General features: G+C 36.3%; 1 protein-coding gene across 1 annotated transcript in view; it reads right to left on the reverse strand.

Annotated features, from left to right (window-relative positions):
• Nucleotides 1–26,408, reverse strand: part of ZNF407 (zinc finger protein 407) — a 343,275-nt gene that overhangs the window by 292,567 nt on the left and 24,300 nt on the right. The window contains 2 exon segments of the mRNA XM_038126471.1: nt 7,528–7,642; nt 13,507–18,339. Coding sequence (XP_037982399.1) covers nt 7,528–7,642; nt 13,507–18,339 — 4,948 coding nt within the window.

Genomic DNA, 26,408 nt, shown 5'->3' on the forward strand with positions numbered 1-26,408 from the left:
ATACCATTTTTAAGCATGGTAAGCTAGAGAAATGGTGCTATCAGGGATGGCAACCTAGTTTCTTCTGCTGCCGCCATCGGTTGTTTGCAAGTCTGTTGTATTCAAAACACCTACCACAATGCTGGGACAGCTGACAATCACATCACAGTTCAAAAGATTTGTGACATGCATTTACCTTGGCTTTAGGCCATAAAGAGAGATTTTGCTTTCTCTCTCCATCTGTGTGGAGTGTAACTACTATAATCTGTCTGGTTAACGTGAGTGTGAATTACAGGAAGAAAAACAGGATGAAAGACAACACACCACAGCCAGAAAGACTAAAACTACATCAGAAGCTGGTCAGCACTTTTGATTGCTACCGTTCAGATTTGATGATACCTGAAACATTAATATACCAGGACACAAATTTCCTAGAGAAACCAGTTCTACCCTAGTAAACTAATCGCTGAGTCTCAAGAAGGTGCCCAGGGTTGTAATAAACACAGAAAGTAAGATTAATTGCCCTGAAGTGCTTAAAATCTATCGGTTTGATTCTGCTTCCACTGAACCCAGCAAACCAATTTCCAGTCATTACAGTGCAAACAGGAGGAAAAATCACTGGAAAGAAAACCAAAGTTAAGTCTGTTTTCAGACAATTTAAATGTGAAAGAAGATTTGGATGCACTGCACACCACATCCTCTGAGATTCTGGGGTGTTCCAATGAATTGACCAGTAACCACTGGAGAAGCTATGTTACAGTAATACATTTGAGGCAAGTAAAAATGGACAGAAAAAAAATCCAAGATGCCTCAAGAGATTGATTTGGCAGTCAAGTCTTAGAGATTCATTTTGGTTAAAACTGAGGGCATTCCAACAACTTACAGTTAAAGGTATAAAACATAATTCAGAATCTCTTTTGTCCCTTTTTGGATAACATCCCGATTTGGTTACCAAACCCTCTAGTACTAGGGAAGCAAAATTCACTGATTAAGATTAGGGTCAATTATTTTTCCTCTAAATTTCAAAGTAAAGTTGTTAAAAGCAGCAAGGAAAATCATGGCTGAATTAGGAGCTTGATGCAATTCCTACACACGAAAGATTAAAAGGAAAAATGAAACAAATACAAGCCTTCTGAATTCTGGATATAAATCCAAACCATGCTACCTCAGCCTAGTGATAAAACAACCCAACCACAATTTTAAGCAAGCAAACCTCTCTCCCTGTCACTACCAACTAACGACACCAACAATTCTCATACCCCTTCTTCTCATGGTTACCAAAACAAAGTTAACTTTTTTGCCACCTCCTTCCACCAGCTGATGGTATTTTTTAACAGTATCTTTCCCAACCTTTGGGCCAACCCTTGTAAACCATGATGATAAGGACAGAAGTCCCTTTTTCAGTAGGGATACTGAACTTTAGGACTTCTGCTTGTCTTAGCACTAAGTGTTAAACACCAGAGTTTGCACCATCAGACTATTTCCATTAGTCACAATGCCTGCACACTCAGAAAGGGCTCCAATCCACCCTGCCTGCCAGAGGACGTGTTCAGAGTGAGATGCCAATGGCTTAGTAGAAGCGTTTAAGTAAAATATTAAAAATGCATGTCTGTAACAGCAGTAGTTACAGGTGCCACACCTCTGTGCATCTCAATAGCTGTCATTTGGAAGTGCATTGAATTGGACTATTCGCAGCTCTTTGTATCTCCAAATACAACATACAATGTAAGTATGTCCCTTATATTCCATCTCTCTTCAGCAAGCACAACTAAATCATTATTATAATCCCATTTAGCATACAAATTGCTAAAAACACATTTTATTAAGGGGGAAAGCTGGTCTTGATTGTTCTGTGTCATTTGTTACAGCAGTCCCAAACAGAAGAGTCCTTCTACTGCCTGTACAGAAGTCTCCTACCAGCCAACTCCTGCAAACTCCATGGCAGACTTCCAGGCCAGGAGAGTCTTGCACAACACATCCTGGGATCTGTACCAGTTGTTTAAAGGTGCTGGGAGCTTTTCTGAACAAAAGTAAATTGCTTCCACATCAAATAGTTTTCTTAAATAGTAAAAAGAGAGACTATGTACTGAAGGTGAGGCTTGCAAATCTAAAATGACAAGACAGCTGAACAAAAAATTGGCAAGATAACATAACACATATGTTACTTAACTTCATACATTTTTCTATCATTTTCTTGTTAATTTTTTTAAAGCATATGCAAGTTTGGAAAACTGTTATGTAGGTTCACCTCATTTTTCTTTACTGAAATAAACGTTGACACAACTATATGATAAGACCAAATAGCAAAATGCAGATAGAGAAACTAAGAATAGGTGGATCTGGAACAGGCACTTCACATGCAATTATCTCTGATCTAAATAGCTGCACCAAACATACATTTTTTGTTTGGACACATCTGTAGACATGATGTGTATAATTAATTGTTCGTTCAAAAATGCAATTTCATGATGCATTTGATTATTTAGATATAAAAGTTTTAATTCTCAGAGCTGACTAAAAATAGTGATTTTAATTTATTCCTGCTGCCTACAATTACCCACAACCATGTATTTTTAAATATTTCCAGACTATAAAAATTACTAATTTTTGCCACTTGTGTTTATCTGCATTTAGACTTTGATTTGGATAAATTAAGCTCTCAAGTGTTCCTTGCTTTATGAAACTCTGCATGTTGTACACTTCAACACAAATAAATGACTTCTACCATTAGAGGTTTAAATAATGTAATGTATTTCATGCTCAGCCTGAAGCTGGATTCCAATGAAGTTGCTAATGCACGTAATGATTAAGTGTAACTCAAATACTAACTGTGTTGTTGAAAACATGACAGGCAATAATTTGGTCTATTATATTCTGCCATTTAATTCCCTAGTACAGACATTCTCTGACACGTTATGAAGCAATGATTTACAATTATTCAAGCTGCAAAGGTCAGAAAGTGACATTATAATCATCTACACAGAGATCCCTTCTAATGCACAAAAACTAGGTAATATCACACAAAAATAGTTTTACTAGAGTAGCAACTTTCTATTTAAGATTTACCAAACTGCACAAGTATAAATAATTAATTTACAGTACAGTACGTTAAGGCATCCTTGAAAAGATAAGGTTTTTCCTGCTCCTACCAATAAATTTACTAATAGGTTTTTTTTGCTCACTAAAGGCAATCTTATGAGCAGCTTTTCACTAAAAGTAGCCTGTATGAATAGTTATCAGTTAAAATATCTGAAAATCTAGAAGATTTTTTAGAAACAACAAACAGGAGTACAGCCAATTTTTTATTTATTTTTTTTTTAATGCAGCTGGTCAAAGCACATCCTTATCTATCAAGAACAAAGATCTATTAGTCACTATGCTCGATACAGGTGAATAGTTTTGTTTAGACATTCTCCAAGCAACCAGTGTCATTAAAATACTGAACTTCATACAAATCTCTGAATTACTCTTAGCATTAACAACAGCAGCAGAAGTGAGATTATTTCCATGCTTGGGACACTATAACTGTCCCCAAATCTTATTTATTTGAGACTTTAAGAAATAACTGACTTTAGCAAAATATTTATCAGAACATCCTATGATATCTCAGGAATTAATTGAGAAAAGGAGTTTTAAAGCAAATAGAGAACTAAGGAGCACAAGGAAATAAAGATTAATACCTCCAGCCACCAAAAGACTAAAACAAAGTAAAAAACCCTAAACAAACAAAACAACAAAAACAAACGACAACAAAAAACCAAAACACCATATAAAAAAACTTCAAGACATAACTACTCCAGCAAAATACAGAAAAAAATATAGTCTGTTTGACCCCCCTCCAAATTCCTTTGGCTCTAAAAAGGCTTACTTTTGTTCTCAAAACACTTGACTACTGTACATTAAATACTATATGTGTAATAAACATAATAAAGGCATTGCTAAAATTGCCCTTTCAATCTGTAGGAAGGTAGCAAAAAATGTTTACGTGCACATTTTAAATACTGAACATTTTCCTAACAATCCAAACCTACCTTATACCCATCTTCTTCAATCAATTTTTAAGTGGTCATAAAGGAGAGAGGAAAAAAAAAGAAGGAAGCAGCCACTCTTACTTGAAACATGTAACTACATACCCCAAAATTCTGTTTCTAAAAGCAAAGGGAAGAAAAAGCAAAGGAATAATAGACATGTTTTTAAATCAAACATTGCCTATAAATTCTGTTCAAAATCTCAATTGCACAACAATGCATTTTTCATATCCTACCTAAGGGACAAAATTTAAAAAGTGCATGATAAGCCTTTTCACAGCATTTCGCCATGCGAATGAAACAAAAATTTTAAATGCTGGGCAACCAAGATTTGTTCGCCTATCCCAGAGTATCAGCCAATTTCAGAGTCAGACTTTCAAAAATGAGAGAAAGTCACACAGAAAATAGATGTTTCCCCTGAAATAATGGCATATATTTTACAGCCATGGGTATGGAAAAGAAAACAATTAACCCACATCTGCGATAAGGCAATGAGTAGCAGACGGTTTATTCCAAACGTTAAAACATTAGCGGTGTCCAATTTCCGTGTCACGTAGTTTCTGCTGTGCAGCTGAAGAAAAGCAAACCCTGAACTTCAATTAAAAAAAATAAAACAACACAGCAAAATTACTGCCTTTTTCAACAACTAGCTGAATTATATATTGTGTACTTTGTAGCATGTAAATATGAGGATCATCTGGAAAACTGAGACACGGCAAAACCATCCTAAAACAATACCAAAAATATGCTTTTTGCTTTTTTTTTTCTTTTGCCTTTTTTTAAGACCAAAATTTTGAAATCATTTGTCTTTAAAAAACATGGTATTTTGAGACCACACCATGATGTTGCACTGACATTTCACCTTTAAAAAGTGCCCAAGCAGATTCAAAAGCTTTTGAAACACAATTTATCCTCACAACTAGCAGAGGGCTTATTACTGAGAATCTAAAAGTCAGAGGATAGAATATTAACTACGGTAGAAAAGAAAACATAGTGCAGGACCTTCTGTTTGTGACAAAATTACAGAGTTAATGTTCCTGAAAGATCACTTCACCTTTTAAAGCATGATTTTTAAAAAGGTAAAATTTATAGCAATTAAAGCTAATGAAGAAATGCAGCATGAGCTGCTTATGTTCAGGAACTAATAGGTCCACTGAGCATTTCTAAGATTATTTAGCCATCAATGATAATGAATTGACATTGTCAGTGGTGTTAATGTACCAATGCTCTATGGTGCCACTAATCCGATAGCCAATCCTAGCAATTTTATCCTTTTTTATATTGCTACTTTATTTTTTTAACCAACAAACTACCCAGTCCTTTCAATTAAAAGAGCACAAATACAGCACAGGCTATTAACACTTTTTTTCTCCTCTTCTACATATAAGATGGCATATTCATTATATGGACTACGGTTTAAACTGCTCTGGTCATTCCTCCTTCAAATCCTGATCAATTCTTTAGGATTGTTAGCTACAGTGCAAAAATGGCTTTTCCAAATAAATCAGTGCTAGTACATGATTGTTAAAATACATTTTTGGGGCACATTAAGTGAAATGTGATGATTATTTAAACAGGCATATAAATCAGATTTTTGTAAGCATGGGGTATTGTGGTGTATGTCTCTTCACCGATTGTTTTGCCATATCTAAATAGCACAGCTCCATGTTGTTGATGCAAATTAAAAATACACAAAAATGGAAAATAAGTACCTGCCTGGCTACCAGGTATGACATGTCAGCAACACAGAGTAAGCAATCAGCTTAGGGAAGTGACTACCATTTCAATCCAAAGTTTAAATCATTCATACATGTTTTGAGCTCTCTCTCTCTTCCATAACTATTGTGAATCCCAGCTCAGAGTTGTGCAATTTCTGAGACAGGTTCTGTCAGACATGTCAATCCTGAAGTGATAGAATGAGTTTTTGAAAAAATGAGGCACTATGCCAAATCCTAATAATTTAAATTTTCTTCTTTTTTTTTGTAAAAGATACCGTATTTGCTGGTTTGATTTTTTTTTTACTTTTCCTCTCGCTATGAAATATTTAAATAATATGATGATTTTTCAGTTTAAGTTAAAGGGGAATTGAACAAACAACCAATGTAAAGTTTGAGGACAACTTCTAAGGAAGAGCACTTAGCCTTTGCTAAACATTTCTGTGGATTTGTAGTTTTTAGCTATCTTCCATGTGAAGTTCTTGGCAATTGATAAAGCAGAGACATCAAATAAGGTTTTTAAAACAATATAAAACACCCTACCACATTGTTTTTAACTATGCTTCAAAATAAGGAGTAGCACAAGTTATTCTACTACTGATATACAGTGGACTAAAGAATTGGGCTCATACATTTTTATTTCTTATTTCAAGAAGTCAGCAATTAATTTTCTTCAGTGAGTAAACTCATCCAAAGCATCTCATAATGCCACATGCAAAATTATTAGAAAAACAGAGAGATATCAGTGAAAATCACTCGGCTGTGTCTTCAGCTGAAGATTCACTTGTCTTCTAAAATGTGTAACTCACTTTGTCCTGCAGCAGATTGGTACACTAAGGCTGAAAAACCTCCTCCTGATGAATACTATCCCCAGCATCACACCACACCTTGCATGTGTGCACGGCACCATCTAATTGAACCTGTGCTCTTCTACACATTAGCCATAAGACTGCTACAGCAGGTTACATAGGTTTGCATAAAATGTTTTTATATGATGCATATATTAGTTAATTTCTTCAGCATAATAACATTAAAATATATTTTTAATCAGAACTAGGGTATTAAAATCCAACTTTGAATGTCCTATGATGTACCATATATGCCATGGCATTTTAAAACCTTTTAAACATTTCTGCTAAATTAATTAGTTTTGCATTAAGGAGTCTCAATGCCTCCTATTAAATGCAACACATTTGAAGGACAATTAAACATTATGAACGATCCTTCTAAGGAAATAACGATTGGTAAAAGAAAACCAAGATTTTTTTGGGTAACAAACAGGAACACAAGCACACATAAAAGACTTCAATTTATTTTAAAAGTCTTTTGCCTGCAATATTTTAGATCCGTTTGTTTGAAAAATCTGTCTTCTGTTTTGTTTTCATAAAGAATGAAAACCCTAATGGAGTCCCGAAATCTGTTAATGGTACTAAAATTATAACAGTATAGCAAAAGAAAAAACCCCACACAGTAAAGTCTATATTATATATTTTTTATGTCTTTAAATGGAATTTACAGTTCTCCCTGGCAATGTGAATGAACATCCTATAATTTAGTCAATTTACAGATTACAGGTTCAAATTGACCTTGTAGCCCATAAAATTGCTCATCTTCAGTGCAGGATTAGAAGTGGGAAAAGAATGTCATAACTGTATTTAAGGAATTTACCATAACAATGGAAAGGAGGATATGCATGCATAATTTTAGCCACTCTTGCTCACATCACAGTTTTCAATTCTGAAACAATGCATATTCTGTGCTCTTCTCCTGGTTAACCATGGTGGAGACTGTTTCAATTTACTCACCCACAGACATGACACTTGTATTCCCTCATCCCAAGGTGCCTCTTGACATGGTTTCTGGCATCTCCAAGCTGAGCTGTTGCAAAGTGGCATATCTTGCACTTGAATGGCTTTGATCCTAAGTAAAATTTAGCATAAGATATGAGTTGAATTAGAATAAAATATCACCCATGGTTAAAGAAATAAAAATTCCAGAGGAAAAATAACCTTTTTAAAACCTATCCCACATTTAACCTGTTTGAGATTTTTGCCTAATAAAAAAAGTGTCTTGTACATAAATTTATAACTCCCAGGACACAGACAGTATATTCTATACATTACTAATTACAGGTTCCTCAATTCAAGATCACATAAAACACTCTCTTAACTTTAAATCTGGTCTTTTTCTTGTCATTAAAATCCAAGAAATATATTAAAATGAGCAGAAAATACAATAGGTAGATGACATTTCAAAAAGATGGCAAAAGTTGTCCTATGCCTTTCCCAATGGCCAGATGCTGAAACTCAGGTAATGGTCTTAAAGTGGACTGGTATTGGTTTAAAATGCAAAACATTCTCTTTTTTACCAAATATTTTTAAAGTAAAATAATATTACAAGTCTTCCAACTTTGAACAGATTTCACATTAGCATTGGTATTTCAGATTTGTTCTGTCACACACAGCAAATGATTCATCACCTAGCTATTGTAATGGCATGCAATGTATGAATATACAGTGGATAAAATATTATGCCTTTATGACTGTTTTATGGTCAAGAATTTATGATTATTCTGCAAACCAGAAGTATTGACATTTTGGCTATTATTTATTTCAAGAACAAACTTTAATATTAAATGTCTGCTGCAGACCAAAGAACTCTGAAATTATTTCTCCAAGGAAAAAGTATCAATCTATTTCTTGTACCACATCAGTTCAGCAAAAAGTCAAATTATTTGCCTATCTTAATTAACAGTGATTATCTCTCAAGATGGAAAAAGTATCTTTTTTACTGACATAGTTAAATTTGCCACATGTCCCCAAGTTATTACGCAGCAACATCATTCTAGAAGCACTTTCCAATTTTCTGACCACTAAATCCTTAAATCAATAAATCAAAATCAGAGAATTGCAGTTAAAAGAAAGTACAATATGGTCAGAGTCTCCATATTATGTTTAGTATATGTTTTGTGAAGTACTTCTTCCAATACAGTTAAGCATAATATGAAATATATAATCTTCAATAAATATACATAAAGAGCTCTGATAAGAAAAATGTTGCATTATATCATACTTGATCAATGAACCTTTTTACTTTGCCCTTGAAAATAGAATATCCTCCAAGAATCCACTGGTGAAACTGAGGATCTTAGTAAAAAAATTTAGAGTCTTAAATTTCAATTTAATTCCCAAAAGCTAACGAAAAATGAAGCATTTAATTTTAATCTTCTAACTGAAATAAAAAAGTCAACAGTACTAAGCACAGGCAGACAAGGTTGAATATTTCACAGTTCAATGACAATGAAGCCAGATCTCTTAATACTTCCATTTCTTCTGTTGGAAGTAGATGTAAAATATATTTAGCACCTCAATGGTTATATCTAGTCAGCTTTATATGCTTAAATGTCAAAAGCAGGTTCAGACTGCAGCTCAAAGCAATCACATTCTATCCATCACACTGAAAAAAACCCAGTTTATTTAAATGATCCTGATAAAACTGAATTAATCATTAATTTGGTGACATTTCAAATCAACATTGCATTCTACAAAGAGACCAGAGCAAATAAAAAATAAAACCTTATATTTGCAGTAAAAGACCACCAAAAAAGTTGATGTTTTAACTTGTGATCTTTAGCTGGACAATTAATAACAACAAGGCGACAGGTGAAGACGATTTTTTTTTTAATCTGTTGGTGTTTATACTGCTCTTTTTTCTCATAGAATTCAAATACCATGTGGATTCTATCCTATGTTCCCTTAGTTTCTCTCCTACTGATTAAATTGTAAATTCGTTCCTCATTCTGTTACTGCAGGTGTCCCACAGGGCTTCCATACAAGACCTTTGCTGTTTTCCATTTACATGACTCCTTTGTGAAGAACTCGAGTTCAGACCAATCGTGACTACAGTGTGCTGACAATACAGAAATGTATTATTCTGTTGACTGCTCTCATCCAAAAATCACTGAGGCCTTGAGGGCTTTTGATTTTTTTTTTCTCAGATCCAGAGCTGAATATCTGTTAACATCTCCATTTAAACTCCATGAAAATTCAAGTGCTGGCAGGCTCCAGTCGGTACTTATCACCTGAAACAAAAGCAGCGTATCTCCCTTTTAGGTTGCTGGTGCCAAATTTGTTCCAGTATGTTCTTGGATGGAAAACCCAAAATCTTTTACTAAAAAATGAAGACATTATACTACGATTTAAATTAACAGTAGAAAAAAAAATTGTATTTGCCATAAAACTGTCTGAAACAATGTAAAACATTTAACCATTCCTTAGCCATACTTAATCACCAACTTCAGTGGTTCTCTAACGCTGTTTTAAACTGTGATACTACTGGATTCACATTTGGCTTTAAGTTCTCAGAAAAAAAGAGAAAAATGCTTTCACTATATCATCCTTTTAACCAAATGACTTTAAAAAAAAGCCAAAAAAAGTCAAAAAATCCACAAAACTACTTCACCCACTAGTTATGGCATGGAAAACAAATGTACATTTTCTGATGGTAGCAGGAAACAACAAGGCTCTTAACAACTGGGGGAACACCAAACCAACCAAACAACAAAACAAAACAAAACCAGAACAACAACAACAAAACAAACAAACTAAAACCAACACCACCACACCAAACTGAAAATAAGACTAAATTTAAGAGTTCAGGTCAAGCAGACATAAACCATTCTACTGTTTTGTAAAAAAATATCTGAGTCCGTCATCCTTGCTTTACATTAGGACAATAAAGACCCAAAGCTACAAGAAAAAATTCACTGTCGCAGCTTTAGGCCAGCCAAAGGCAACATCACCTGCAGGTATTGCTGTGCTCCTAGCTCAGGCCCAATACAAAGTGGGCAGAACCACATGAAATGTCATCATATCATTTCCTCTGAGGTTTAGGACATGGGGAGCATACTAGCATTGGGCATAACTGCTACTAACTGAGAAGTCTGATCAGAAAGGAAACAAAGATGATGCGGTTGCAGGTGATTTTTCCTCAGATGCTGATTGTTAATTAAGTTTATGGGACCTCCATCAATTGCAAACTAAAAAGTCTTCCACCTCTACTACTCCCTTTATTTTTCTTTACACTTCCTCATTTTCACTTGTCAACATGTGACGGATTTACTTGTTAGGTCCTCTGTAGCAATGCTTTCCTTTCATTTGCAATGTGAAAATCTCCTACATTACTTAGTGGTATTTTGAAACATTATTTTTCTATTAATGGAAATTATTAGTTGTATCTTTATGCAACTTTCCCTTCCCTCCACCACCTCAAATCATCACTGATTACTCAATTAAAAAAAAAGGAAAGGAGTTGGTGATGGTTACACATACATACACATGTATATAAGCCTATTTATGCACACCCAGATGCTGATGAAAGACTTTTTGAAAGCATATAATCAGAACAATAAATGGGACAATGTGTGGCTGTGCTTTTATGCCCCTGTTGTTACCCCTGGATAGGTCAGAAGCTGGAAATGGTGGACTTTGCCACACCAATGTTACAAGAAGTGTCCATACCGTTGGTGCAGTAGGTCATTTCCTTCTGCCACCGCTCGAAATCACCTAAACCTATTTGTTTGTTATTAAACTGCATCCACTGTGATACAGATAGGAAGAAAAGGTTCTATAAAAAGAGAACCACAAACAGGAAAATACAGATTGGAAGAGAAAGCCTTCTTCCCATTAAGTATTAATAAAAGTCTCCACATTACTATTTATGTGAATGAGCAAAGCGTAAGAAAACCATTTCATTTAAAGTTGCAGTGAGAAAGAGGGCAGATAAAACTCTGTTCTGTAACCCTTCTATACTTCTGCACCAAAAAATGACTTGCAAAATTAAATGTATTCTTTCACTTTGCTTTGCATATTTAGTGCTATCCAAAGGCACAGTAAAAATATACTCCATGATAAGACCTACACACAAGATGTTAAAAAGTACACTAACTTTTACTAAATGTTACAATCAATGATGTAACTTATGTAAGTAGGGTTGCTTTGTCATATATTGATAGTTACCTCACTTTCACATCCACATTAACTTGATTTTAAATGCAATTAATACATATAGTCAAGGAAGACTAATGGACTACATTCTGCACTTAACCTGGTGGACATTTTCAAATGGCACAAGTGACCAGTGCAAACCTATTTTGCATTGTAAACGACTAAATAAATCTTAATGGATTAAGAATGATCAGCTATCAACACACAAGGGAAATTAAGTGCTGAAATGCCTACATTGATTATTTTAAATTATTAGCCTTACTCTGTTCTTGAATTTGTATGCTTTTAGTGAGCTTTAACACATTTACAAGACTTATTGACTATAATTACAAGAGAATTCAAGTAATGGACACATCAATTATAAGCAACATGTCTTGACCAGACAGTTGCATAAAGAATTCTAAAGAGAGCTCCATTAGCATCCTCCCCCTTAGTTTTATTCAGTTTTATCTGCCGTAAGAGGGCATATTAAGGGCTTATACAGCTGTTCTGACCATGTGAACATGAGCGTCCCTCTAAAGACTTAACACTGCATTCCAAGTTGGATATTAGCTGAAGCAGTACAGATAACTAGGCTATTGACAGGACAGAAGTAATGCTGAAAGTATTAAGTATGTGAGTTATTGGTATACATGAATGCTGCAGTTATAGTAAAATACTTTGAAAGGTTTGAAATACAATGTCTCTGTTCCCCAAGATTAATTTTTAGGATTTGTTGTCCAGTCACGCCCTTGCCTTTTCATAAAAAAAAAACTTACAAAACTATTTTAGGATTATGCCAGGAATTACCATTCTTTTATGCTTCTTTTTGCTACCTTTTTGTTCTCTTCCTTGTAACCATGCACTAAGTTTCAAATACTGCATGAATTTAAACTATAGCTTCCATAATAAGCCATTATTTAAAAGTACAGTAAAATAAACCTTACAGTTTTAATGAAAATATGTTCATTGAAATGTGAATTTATTATTCAAATCCACTCATAAATTCAACCATGGAGACACCACTTGTCTAAGCAGAGCTCAGTGATTTAGAAAAGCTGTCTATTTAAAATAAAGAATGTATGGCAGGTTTATAGAAACATCGCAGTGAATTTTTACATAAATTTAGAACTGCAGCTTATGCATTTTTCTACAGAAATGTTTTTAAATTTTCCACTTAAAATTAAACATAAAAATGAATTTAAAGTGTGATCAGCACAGAAACTAAATCAGATGCTACATCCCTGTGCAACACATCACCACTGCATACCACCTTCCAAAAAGGCTGACCAATTCCAACTGCTATAACTTATTTCTACCAAAACCTCTTGTTGTTTCTTATTGGTATTTATTTAGGAGTGATGTAATATCAAATGTCTATTCTGAAGCATTATGTAATGCTGAAAGTTTCACTTAATAGAAATGAAATAAACAATTTGGATAATAAACAACTGCACGGAAGAAAAAGTTAGAAAGAACAGCTAATTCATCTCTCAAACCACCACTGCTTCATTATTTAAGAACCAATGAATGGTTACAATTTAGATTAAAAGGAAGAAAATCTCTCTATATGAAACAAAAAGCAGAAGGGTGACTGTACTTGAAATGTTCTTACATTTTCTGCCCTTTGATCACTGTATTTTCATACTCTTTTAGATAACTTTGAATTTCACCAGGGGCTTATCAGGTGATAAAAATGCCAGTTCCTAAGAAATATAAAAGGGCTTAACAAGCAGAAAAAGACCAATGGTATAATTCACTGTTTGAAAGAGACCAATTGCAACGACAGCGTTTCCATACCTGTGTGGGTACGGATGTGAGCTAGGAAGGCCATGGAATTGCTACTTCTACACATCTTCCCACAATACTTGCAGACATTGCCTTGGTTCTCTTCCCTCTCCCTGTTTATCTGCTCAGTGTCTTCAACAATGTATTTATTGACTTCCCGCAGCAGCTCTTCATGCTGCTCTTTGATGTGGAGAAACAAGCTCTGCTCTGAATCGAAGGGCTCCGTGCACTTCAAACACTTAAAGGTTGCGCCTCCTTCAGGCAGCTCCTCCACGCTCGCCTGTTCATTTCGCATGTGCCCAGCACTGGCCAAGTGCTGGTGAAGGTTGCTTTCTGTGTAAAATGATTTTCCACAGAGTAAGCAATGAAAATGCTTTTCTTTTGAAGGATGTTTCATGGCTATGTGAACATTTAGCCCGCTCAAACCATCTGCTAGAAAACCACAGTCATCGCAGCGAATACGTGTCGATTCCCCAAGGGAAATTCCTTCTGACTTCTTCTTTTTCCCACCACTTGAAGTGTCTGTTGCCACTGTGAGCTCACTAGCTTTCACTGCCCCTGACATCTGTCCTTCTGCAGAATGGTCAGTGGCCTCCCCATCTTGATGACTTTTTAACCTCACTATAGAAGAATCAAACTTGCCAACATTTTGCATTGCCTTTCCTTTATCATCAGCACTGATAACTGTTCCTAAAGCCTCATTACTACTTTCTTGCGTGCCCTCAGCTGTTGAGCCATCTGCCTCCCAAACATTGTTATTTATAGTTACTTCAGCTTCACGTTGTGCTTCCATAAGGGCTTCTTCCTCCTCCCCAGTAGGATCCTCTCTGAAACTTCTGTTACCATCTAAACTATGTCTATTTTGCACTGCTTCTCCAGTGTTTCCAGCAAAATTTGATTGCTCTACTGCACTACTTGTTTCTGGAAGACTTAGCATAAGTGGGTTATTTTTCTTCAGTGATTTTTTTTTGAGACTGTCTTTGTCTCTACACTCTGCTTCTATGTTTTCACTACTTTCTTCCAAGCTCTCCACATCTTTTTCTGAATTGCAGTTTGTGTGGCTTGATCTATTTTGATTTTCCACAGTGCAGTCATCATTTGAACTGAGCAGCTCCTGACCATGCTTACTTTTCTGCACCTCACAAGTACCTGTTTCTTTAACTGATACTTCCTTGACAAGTTCAACAACTTTATCTTTCTGAGGAGTTTCCTGGAATCCTCCACAAAAAGGGTTTTCTCCTCCATTTGTAGACTCCTTATCAAGTTCATGTCCTACTGCATTTTGGGAATTGACATCTCTAGAGATTCCTGGAGATGTATTTTCATTTAAGGCAGTACACTCAGTAAAGCTTTTATTCATATGATCACTTTCTGATGCATCATTGACACACTTTGTTTCATCTAAATTAGATTTTGATTCTCCTGCACTGCAATGGTGCTCCTCTTGAAGCAAAGCAGCACCATCTTCTTTAGTGATACTTGCTGCATTTGCTTCCTCCCCAGAAGAAGAACAAACATAAGATTCTCTTCTAATTTTGTGTTTCTCTGTTGCTGCATGCCTTATCATCTCTCTGCGAGTAACAGCATAGTAGTCACAAGCCATGCAGTAGTATTCAAATTGTTTGGTATGTTTTCGCTTCACATGCAGCTCTAAAGAAGCAGCAGAATGAGCAATGAAGCTGCAGTGTACACACTTGTTGTCGTTTGCACCCATGGCTCTCCTCTGGAAGCTTGGGTCACAGTCTTGAGCAACCCTCGCTGGTTCCAGCAACACATGTTGGTTTATATTCAGTGAATTCCTACCAGGCTGCATATCTGGTAGCTTACTGGCATTTGCAGCTTTTATCTCAGCATCTCCTCGCTCAACTTCCTGATTGTCTAAGACAGAATTTTCCAAATCTGATGACGGGCCACCATCCTCAACATGTTCAGGCAAGGCAGTCATGGGGCTGTTAATCTTCTTGCTCATGGATTCAAAATTGCCTCCTTCAGGGCTAACAATGATCTCCGAGTTCTGTTTTCCACATCCTTCTATTTCAACACGGCTTTTGTGTTTTTTGGTTGCACAGTGACGTTCCATATCTCCTTTGGTGACAGTGTAGTAATTGCAAACCTTACACAAATAGCTGTACTGATGACTGTGCTTTCGCCTGATGTGAACAGTCAAATTCGTAACACTGGAGGCCAAAAGGCCACAATGGGTACATGTCCTAGAAATAGTACCTTTAGGTTTCCCTCCTCTGGATGCATCAGCTAAAACCAATTCATTTTCACCAATCCTTTGCTCAAGTAGAACAAATTCCTTATTTCTCGATATGTTTTCCACAGAAGAGGATGAAACATCTATAATTTCTTTATCCAACTCTGTACTTCCACTCCCAGCAATGGAAGTATCCACTACTGATTTAATGCCGCCAATACCAACGCAAACCTTCACAATACATTCCTCAAAACGTAGTCCAATGTTGTTTTTCCTGGCATTTTCAAGATGCTTGCTTCTTTTGATATGTTTCTCCATTCCTTCCTTACTCAGTGAGTAGAGATTACATGCTTTGCAAAGGAAGTGATACTCTTGAGCATGTCGGAGTTTTATGTGCCTTGTAAGAACTGTTGAAGATCTTGTCTTATAAAAACACTTTTTACATTGAAATTGGGTTTTATTCAGAACAGAATGCTTTAGTTCATTTCTATGATTTATGAAGGAAGAGTCTGGTGTTTTTTCTTGCATTGACACTTCCATTTCCTTTGCAAGTCTTTGGCTATTGTTCGATACTGAGTCACTGTGAGGTACCACTTGCAAGGTCTGATCACTGTTACTCAATGGAGTAGCTTGCTGAAATAATGAACCATCATGTTTCTCATGTTTTTGATGATTTATCAGCTCTTCTTCCAATTGAAAAAAAAGAATGCAAGCTGGACAACTATGGGACATTTTGTGCACTTCACTCATATGGCTTTGAAGGCTGTCCACATTCAAGCTGGTAAATGAACAGAGCTGACAATTAAAGCTACAACCACCCATCTGGTGTTTACTCTCCTGACAGTGTTGCTTCATGTCTTCCCTGACTCCAGAGGAATAGCTACACATCTGACAATGAAACTGGATCCTTTTTGTATGAAGCTCTGCAATATGAGTTTCCAAACTTTCTCTGTCATGAAAAACATGACCACAATCCATGCAAGTATGAAGAGCACCATCATCAGCAATAAGTTTAACTTCAGAATCTTTAGCACCTGCAGTGCTAGAAGAAGGGGTATTTGGCTTATATTCAGTAAGATTTTGTATTTCTGCAGGAGTATTACAATTACTTTTAGCATCTGTTTCTAGTTCTGTATGTGACACAGGGCTTGATTCACCATGTTTAAGCTTTGTGCTGGAGATAGGCTTTACATGTACTCTCCGAGTTTCAGATTTGGGTCTCTTACCATTCCCCAACAATCTGTATCTTCTTCTAACCTGACTTTTTAATCTAGAAGACCTACTCTGTCCAAATGAAGACCTTAACAAGAAAACATTTCTTTTGTGTTTCAGTTTATCAAATCTCCTTGTCCTGTGTAAACTGTTAAGTAGCTTTTTGGTAGTTGGAAGTGATTCTGTTTTCTGCACAATATTTTCTGATGGTCCTGGTACTTCTAGTTTTTCAGTTTGAACTTTATAATTTCCTTCTGTACCAGAAGAAAGCGATGTTTCTTCTGTCATAGTATCTGTTTTTTCAGTGGGAGTATTTGAAGATGGTATCATTTCAACAAGTTCACTGCCATCATTTTGTTTAGATAAGCTTGCTTTTGAGCCTTTCAGTGCACTGCAAACACTTAATTCTTTTGCATCAGCAGTTCTTGCCCTTAATTTATTGGTCCCAGGTTTTGCCCTGACATTCCTCTCTTTGGTTGCAGTAGATTGTTGGTTTTTAAAGGATTTTTTTGTCAATATCTGTACAAATCCTCCCCGTGCAGCAAGATTTTGGCGTCGAAGGTGAGTCTTGCCAAGGAAATGAGAATTTAGGAGACTCTCTTCAGCACTCTGAAAACCACAAAGATCACAAGAAAATATCTTGGATTTCGCACGATCTCGTTTAACATGCATATGCGACCTTGAACTACACTCACCTATGCAACTACAGTGAGGGTCTGTTTGCTCTTTGGATGGTTTAGAGAGGCTTTCTTGTTTATGCTTTTCCTTATCAGAGCAGGAAGGTAAACATTGATCACTCATTTTGCCTTTAGGGTCTTTGTCTATGTTTCCAGCTGTACAGACAACACTGATTTCTTCTGAAGAATATAATTTATCAGAAACAGCAACTGACACATCTTGTGAATGTTTATTTTCCTTGTGAATTTTCAATATGGCATCATCAGCAGCACATCTGAAATTGTAACGTAGGCACAGGATATCTGAATTAAATATGTCACTATCGGGACAACTGGCGACTCCTTCCTTTTTTACAGCTCCAGCTAACATACCACATGATTCCCCAGCTAAAACTTTTTGCAATTTCTTTCCAGTATCTTTCATGTCTTCTGAAGAACTCAGCTTTCTTTTCCTGGAGACATTTGCAGGTTTCTCTACTTCAACAACATCCAGGTTTGTTGATTCTGAAAGTGCTGTTTTGTTTGTGCCATTTTCTTTTTCTTTCTTTTCAAAGTCCCTGAACACTTCATCTGATGTAAGTTTTGTTTCCTGCTGAGATGAAGAGTCACATACAGCATTTTCTCCTGATGTATTTCTTGGGGATTCTTCTGTCAACTCAACTTGTAAACTCTCATCAACATCATCTCTCTTCTTATTTTCCTCCCCATCCATTCTTAACAGTGATATTACCAATTGAAGATCATTTGGTTTAGCGCCTACAAAACAAAAGAGTTACTGTTAGTCTTTTATGCAAATTTAAAGGGTAAAATAATCAAATTTTAAAAACTCCATGCAATGTAGAAAATTAAAGTCATGTCAGGAAGAAAGACGCAATGAAAGATACGAGGCAACAGTTTCACCATGGTAAGTATATACCACCTTCTAGTTACAGAGCCCTCACTGTGATGGGCACCACGTGAGCAAACACTTGGATCCCATAGTTTTTTTGTAATCAAGTAATCTTCTACATGCTTTAAACTTGGGCAGACAAACACGGCCTTTGCTTCTGGAAGTATTTTTAGGACACAAAATACAACTTTCAGGGAATTGATCATGGAATATTTGACTTTTCCTGAACTAGAAAATCAGCTTCCCAAATTTAAAAGTTCCCAGGAGAAATAATCATGACTGCAACAACAAGCAAAACAAACCCAGCAAAAATGTTAAATATTTTAAGTATGCAGCTTGCTTTCCTTCCTCTGCTTAGATTACCTGCTAAAGAGAAAGAGGGAAAACACAAATAGAACCATGTTCTAAAAGAATATGCTGCAAGTATAGCTTCCCATCATTCCTAAAATATCCTCTAAAACATCGTTTCCCAATTGGGGAGGAGGAAGGAGAAACAAAAATTCATGAAATAACAGTGCAGAGTAGGGCAGCACCTTTGAGACCCAGCACAAACCTTAACCATTTAAATCCAGTTACCAAAAGCTTTTGCTCAACTTCCCAGTGGGACCCTCCTGCTCCCAAGAAGATGCCACTACTAGAAAACTGATGCCACCAACACAGTTTATAAGAGGGATGGGGATGGGAAATCAAATCTTGACATTTATTACCTTTTCATTTTGATAGGAAGCAACTGAGAATTGAAAATGCATTTCATTTTAACAGATGATTAAATACTAAATGTTTATCTATGTGCTTTACACTATGATTTAAACATCAATTTGCAGCAGATCCAAGTATTCAGTTTTTTGTTCAGTTACCCATTGAATGAGGCCATGACCACAATTGTAAGTACTCCCTGACAAGATTAAGTAATTGCAATGTTGATACAGATAACGCAGGGTACAAAAAGCTATTCAAGTACATGGTAAAAAAATAATTATGCTTAAATTTGAGGACAAAGTAGGAAAGTATTAAACTGAGAAAATAAATTCAAATCAGTTGGACTTATTACCCATGGAAGTAAAAAAGTGTTTTTCTCCTTAAGAATAATTTGTGGAAGGCCCCTAAGGAACTGAGTGCACATTAGCCTCATACATTGAACAGTTTTTCAACTGTAGGTCTCTCATTGAGCTGAAGCACTGACCAAACCTATACCAGGCTAGTTATACCTAAATAACAAGAGAACAACCACTTCTAGATCAGAACAGCCCTTTGGAGGATCACGATATTGTCCCTGAGACATGGCTTTCTGATTCTTAGTCACTACTGGTTTTGTTTCTTCATAAAACCATGATGGAAACTTATCACAATTAGTCAGAAGGAAAACAGTTAAGGCTATATTCTCGGCTGGTACATGTCAGCACACTGTTAGTATGTTCAAAAACACTACAGCACTTAATAGCAGGACCAGATGAAGCCTGTGAAGTGCAAGCTTACCCAGATAAGGTTATAAGCACTGCTTGGGATACAGAAGAAAAAGATAAGATGAAAATTATGTGGTTTAACTTCAGTACAGCTTTATTTATCTAATGCACAATATGAGTTACTTCAGTGACAAGTGTCACAAGTCCATCCTCAAACAAGCAATCATGGGTCCTTTGCCTTGCTGCACCTCCAGAGCAGGTTCCCAGCCCACCACCAATTACATAGCTTGTGGAAGAGCAGCAGTTTTTTCTTTGCTGTACAAAACTATCTGCAATCTCAAACCAATTCTCCATCTTCTTTATAGGATACTTCCCTCTCAGACCATAAGATTAACCAGAAAACTTGTCCAGCAGTGAAGTAATACTGGCAATGAACATTTCCACTATCAAAAGTTGTACTGGGATAATTAGAAGTTTCTCCATCAACAAAAATGTTGCCTTTTCTGCCACTTCCCAAAGAATTCAGCTCATCTCCACTGACCACTTGCTCAGCTAAAAGAGATGGGTTATTAGCTGCACACTGTCTCTGCAGCTTTATCCTCGTTTCTCGGCATTTATTCAGTAACTCTCCAACAGAAGTTCATCCTGCTCTGTGCTCAGATCACAATCCCAGTTCTGGTGTCCAACCTTCTCTCCCACTCAACTGCATCACTTATGGATTTTTCTAGTGCTTAGAAAAAAAATGAATTTCCTCTATTTTATCTTTGTAACCTGTTTGTAGTAAAAACTATAAACTAGCTGCTAGAAAAGTGAAAAATACAAAACATAAACCACATAGGTGCTACCAACAACCTCGGTATGAAATAAAAAAATCACATGTGTAATACAAATATGCTAAGATGCCTTACACTCCCAACTTCTTGCCTGATTCCTTATCTCTGCCACCATTTCATGACAAACTTCTAGCATGCAGACTGGGACTGCACTCTGTTCCATTTACAGGCAGTTCTCCTAATGCAGTCAACAGCCTCACATCTACCTCCATAACCAGTAAGCATTATCAAGGCAATTTCTCTCCAGCTGCACAGCAAGCTACCTGTGGCAAGCTATGGTAATTATACACCTTTACCAACTTCATCATTACCACACATCAAAGTTTCCATGAAAAACAGTCTACCCCTGCACACCCTTCCCAAAGTTACATTTGCCTCTGTCCCACTTCCATATAATCTGTTATTTATAAATATCACTACGTGGGAGTCTGCACCTGCATGAAACCAAAATCCAGAAAGTATTCTCTATGAAAGAAACCAACAATGAGGCAGTTACTGCTGTTTCTCTAAAACTGTCCCTATATTAATTAATCTAAGGAATTAAATAGCCTCCAATTTCTTCTAGCTCTCTCTGATAGGCACTTAATGGCTACTATCACTACTTTTTGCTGGTACCATGATCAGCAATTTGTTGAGCTCTGCTCAGTTCTCCACATCTCATACAAGATCTGGAACACTGGACCAAGTCTCTGCTTCCTCCTGGTACAGCTTTTGCTCAGATCACACTGCCATGCCTCTAACACAATTTCAGTATCACATAGCTCAGCCTCCTTGATGGCAGATTAGTGCCTCACACCCAAATGCAGCTGTGGGCTCCTTCCTGCACGGATATATTGCAGGACTGGCTATCACTACTCAGGCATTCAGCACACCATTAGCTTTAGACAAAAAGACCTTGTAGTGCTTCCTCTGCTGTAAGCTTCTCTCCCAAAAGCTCTCTCCCAGATTTGTCACTGGGTAGTAGGACAATGGCAAAGCACAAACTGATCATAAATCTGAGAGGTCCTAATCCTCTGTCTGCCTAAACCAATTAATTCACTTCTGCACTCAACAAAGCCACCACACTAATTAAGGGCCAATCTGCAGTTGGTATTGTAATATAGAAGAATCAGTGCACTGGAGAAGGCATCAACAGCATTCAAAGTTTTGACAGTCCCAGTGACCACATAACGTCAAACGGGTTTCTTTTTGCAAAATTAATCTTGGATCAAGCCTTAGTCTGGCACAGGGATCATTATCACAAGCAAATTAGCATCTGGAATTTTATTAACCTAACCAAAGAACACACTCTAGATGTAACAAGTAACCCTCTGAAGCCACAGCACCTTAAGCATATGCTTAAATCTAACTCCTGCTTGTTGGTGTGATTGAGTAAGCCTTTTGATAGCAATGTAATGCTGCCAAACTCGTACAGCAGTATGAATGGCGAAGATCAGCTCTTGAACCACCTTATTCATGGACCAACAAGACTAAAATCAATGCAAGATGTAAAATTTCTTGTGTTTCCTGCTACCTTCATCTTTTAAAGCATCATATGGAAACATTTTTACAAGTAACAAGTGCTTAAAGTGAAACAATACGTAACCACTTAAGGTATTGCACAAATAAACCAAAATGTATTTATGTAGGCGCCAAGACTGCGCCAATGGTAATGCCAGGTACAGCACAGAAGAAAACTGCAGCACAGGATCAATCTCAAGCTAAGCAGACAGCAGTCAAATCCTTGTATTTCCATAGTTTTAAAGCTGGTTCTGTCAAACAGTGCTCTCTTAACATCCTATTCAATGTTCAAAATGAAGCTGTTCTAACTCAAAAGTGGGTTGACTTTTTGTAACATAAATCTTTTGTTAATGTTCATATAAATCAAGTATAGCTGAACAGATCCTTAAAGGATATGACCAAAAATTAATTTGCCACATTAGCTTCAGGTTAACAAATTCTTCTGCTTGGAGACAGTCATACATTACCTAATGCATTTTAAGGTTCTTTGCAGCACAGTGCTGTTCCTGAGTTTTGGAAAGAAACATATTGTGGCCTCAAAATTTTTGCTCAGAAAAAGCTGAGCTCAGTAGTTCTATTGTAAATAGATATTCAAACATAGTGCTTTTCTTCAATGATTCCCTAAACATCTGAAAGAAGTGAAACATGTTTTTAAGATCTTCAAAAGCAGCATGTTTGTTACATATGTTACATTTGCACAAGCCAACCATCCAAATCCTTACAGAATGTATAAGACACAAATTTTTTAATTGCAAGTGCATAATAGGTAGAATTTTAGCTATATCACATAAACTAATATAGCTAAAAATTCTCCCCTTTCATCCATTGGGATTTCCAAATCATCAGAATTGTGAAGCTTTTGTTTCAATATTTAAACTAATTTAAAAGACATCCCACAATCACAATTCAGCACCATCTCACTATCTGTAAAGTAGAAAATTCATACCAAAAAAAGAGAAAAATAGCTCTTCTTGAGCAGCCACCACCATTTTTTACCTGATAACAACCCACTTTCGTATTCTTCGTAGAAGGCTTTTTTGTATATTGACATAGTGTCTGCTACAGTTCCATACACAAGCATAAGTCATTTGTGGACAGAAGCTGTTTTCTTTGATGAAAATAGAGAACATTGCATTTGAGTGTTCTAATTTTTTACCACTGGTCCAAAAAACAGTATATAATGTCTTACTATGCCAAAAGGTGGAGAAAGTGCAGTTAAGCTTTCCAGTGTAAGATCTGCCCTGCTCTAATCCTCAGATGAAATATAAAAAGTAGTAATCTTAATTTAAGATCAAAAGGATAACTAATTTAGCCATGATCAATAAACCTGTAGTAAACTTCAAAATTCCTTTACTTGATGGTCAATACAATTTTATTTACTTCTCTTTTTGGTCATATGCCAAGAGAAGGCATAGGGATGTGTACAGAAGAACACACAAAAAAAAAGTTTATTTACAAGTACTAACTTTACTTTTTTTTTTTTATGCTAATCCTGGCATTAGAATTTCCAGAGCACTTCTCAGTCACAGTAATACTGTCTCCAAGTATTCAATGCCCAATCTGCAGCGTTTGTAAAGGATGTGACATATGGAAAACAGAGTTTCTTTTTTTTTTTTTCAGTAAAAAGTCCCCTTTTCAGACAATTAATACTTTCAATGAAATCATGGATGCAATGAAGCAAAATCATTTTAATGAGCTCCTTAAATAGCCTGCACAAAACTGCATGTTAACAACTCATCTCAACATATGACCTTTGTGTCAAACAAGCATCTTCTCAGGGGCACAACATCCTTCCTAAATCAAATCATATGTCTGTCTTATGGCCTTACAAAGTTACCTCACTTCCTTCAGGAAGACTAATCCAAGCTAACAGTCTCGTCAATAATGGAATATAGGAGATGATATGGTTGTTGATTCAAATGAAACAAAGATCACCTTTCTTTTGAGGAAAATTTTATGGTATCCATTACAAGCATTTGTTTTCCCTTGCAGCTCAAAAATGCTGGACTTCATGCTTTGCATCATAAGCCTGTTCTTCACATAAAGCCACCACTTTGCTAGGACATCAAAATCTCCACAGGAGACTTCCAAATAAGCTGCAGACTTCCAAGACTAAAGATTTTGAAATTTCCACACAGATCTTTTCAGAATAGTTGAAGTGACAAAACGAAAAGCCCCCTGATAGTCATCCCCTGTATACCACTGAAAATGGGGAGTTAGCTGCACCCAATAATTTCATTTTCTCATAGCCACCAGAAAAAACTGTAACGGTATCACAGGGAAATGCACCTGCAATACTACCCACCTCCCGCTTGCTTCTGCTTCAAAGCACCCAGAGTCCTTCCTGGTGGGCAGAAACTGGCAACACAAAGGCTCCCTAGTTCATAATCCACTCATTTCAGAGAGAGCCAAATGCTGCTAAATGCAGCACGGACCTCTGATTAGATCAGCTTTTAGGAGGAAATAAAAAAAGACACACACACAGATATACACTCATTTCAAGTGCAGTCAGAATCAATAGGAATGTATGTGCAAGACAGAGAATCAGAGGAAATGCACTAGTATCTCCTAAAAATTGATGTACAACCTCCAGATTTTCAATTTTTGAAAATTTCTGTATATTTTGTATTTTAAAAACAAAGAATTCTGTTTCCAGAGCAACGCATACATGTAAAAATAGCAAACAAAACATTCAATAGAAACTTCTGAGGATCCAAGATTGCATACATATAGCACTGTGATATTTATGGATGAAATACACTTTTTAAGTATTTGCAAAACACTTCATTTTAGAGAGTTTATCAGACCAGGAAAGAAAATTCCAGGAAAGAAATATCATTTTCCACACACACTAGTAAGTTCTGTGGTTTGTGGGAATTCTCTAAATTACATGCTTTCGTGCAAGATACAATTCTCACCAACTACACCAATTAAAAGTAAAGAGAAGCAAAAAGTAAAATGCAATTTGAATCCCTTTGTACTGTTGGCTGTAGTACCCTCTTAAGTACAGTGGACCACACTGGAATTCATCAGAGACAGGCACTATCACTGACACCTGACAAAAATGTTGGAAGGCTTAAGTTTTTACAGAACTTTGGCAGCCAAAAATAAAAGCAAGTTGTAATGGCTTCTACTTGTAAATTTGCTCTTGTAAATTTTACCCTAGAAACCTGGTCCTAAGAAGCCCTATTTTCTCCTTTAAAAACATAAGGAGTATGAATTTCCTAGAAGGCTACTCTGGTGTTTAATATTTGTGAAGATTTTCTAAATTTCCATCAACCTTTGCTCAAAATTAAATCCAAAAGACAAAAAATGATGGCTTTGTTGGCCACTTGCTTAAAACTACCACTTCATACAGAAAGCAACAAGAAGCCTCTACCATCACAGCCTGGGACACATTTGTCAGCTACTACTACTGTATTTATCACCAGTTAAATTATCAAGAGAAGAATGCATGCAGTAATCAGTGTATTTATGGCCATGCTTCTCACGCTTGTGCACCCTGTTTTCCTTATCTGCTGCCTCTGCAAGAAGCTCAGCTGAAAAGAGCTGCACGAATTTTCGGCTAAACAGGTAACACAAAGACTTTGGATTTTTTTTGTGTGATAGGTTAACAAAGTTTCCAGAAAATACAAAGTGTACATATGCTTCTAAAGAAAAGAGGACGTTAATAAAAATAAAAGCATTCTGATGACCCCTGGTGGCCACTACATACAAGGAAGTAATTGCATTCCATCTGAGAAAAGTGTTACATGTTCCATTGGTAGGCATATCTAAAGAAATGACAGCCGATATTATTCAATTAGAATATTTATTAGAATGTACATATTTACATGTCTATCTGTATCAAATTACTGTATTACGGTAGACACACAGACTCAAAAATTTAACTATTAGAAACAAATCCTCTTCTTCTCTCCAATGAAATAGAAGTGAGCACACTGGAAGTATTTCAGCTCAATCCTACAAGACATACAAAATGGACTTTTTTCGGTTTTCATTTTCCAGCTGGATTGCTCGCATAAAACAGAGGGTGCTGGGGAGAAGCACAGTGGAAGCAGGGGGCTGCCTCACACCAGGGTGCACTCAGAAAGGGCTCTGTGTGATAGATGATGTCCCAAATGCCTCCAGCACAGGCAGCTCTCCAGCACACTTTAGCAAAGCAAACAAACCAGCCTCTCCTTCTTTATATTTATATAT

The sequence above is a fragment of the Motacilla alba genome, chromosome 2 (assembly GCF_015832195.1).
Source record: "Motacilla alba alba isolate MOTALB_02 chromosome 2, Motacilla_alba_V1.0_pri, whole genome shotgun sequence".
Lineage (NCBI taxonomy): Eukaryota > Metazoa > Chordata > Aves > Passeriformes > Motacillidae > Motacilla > Motacilla alba.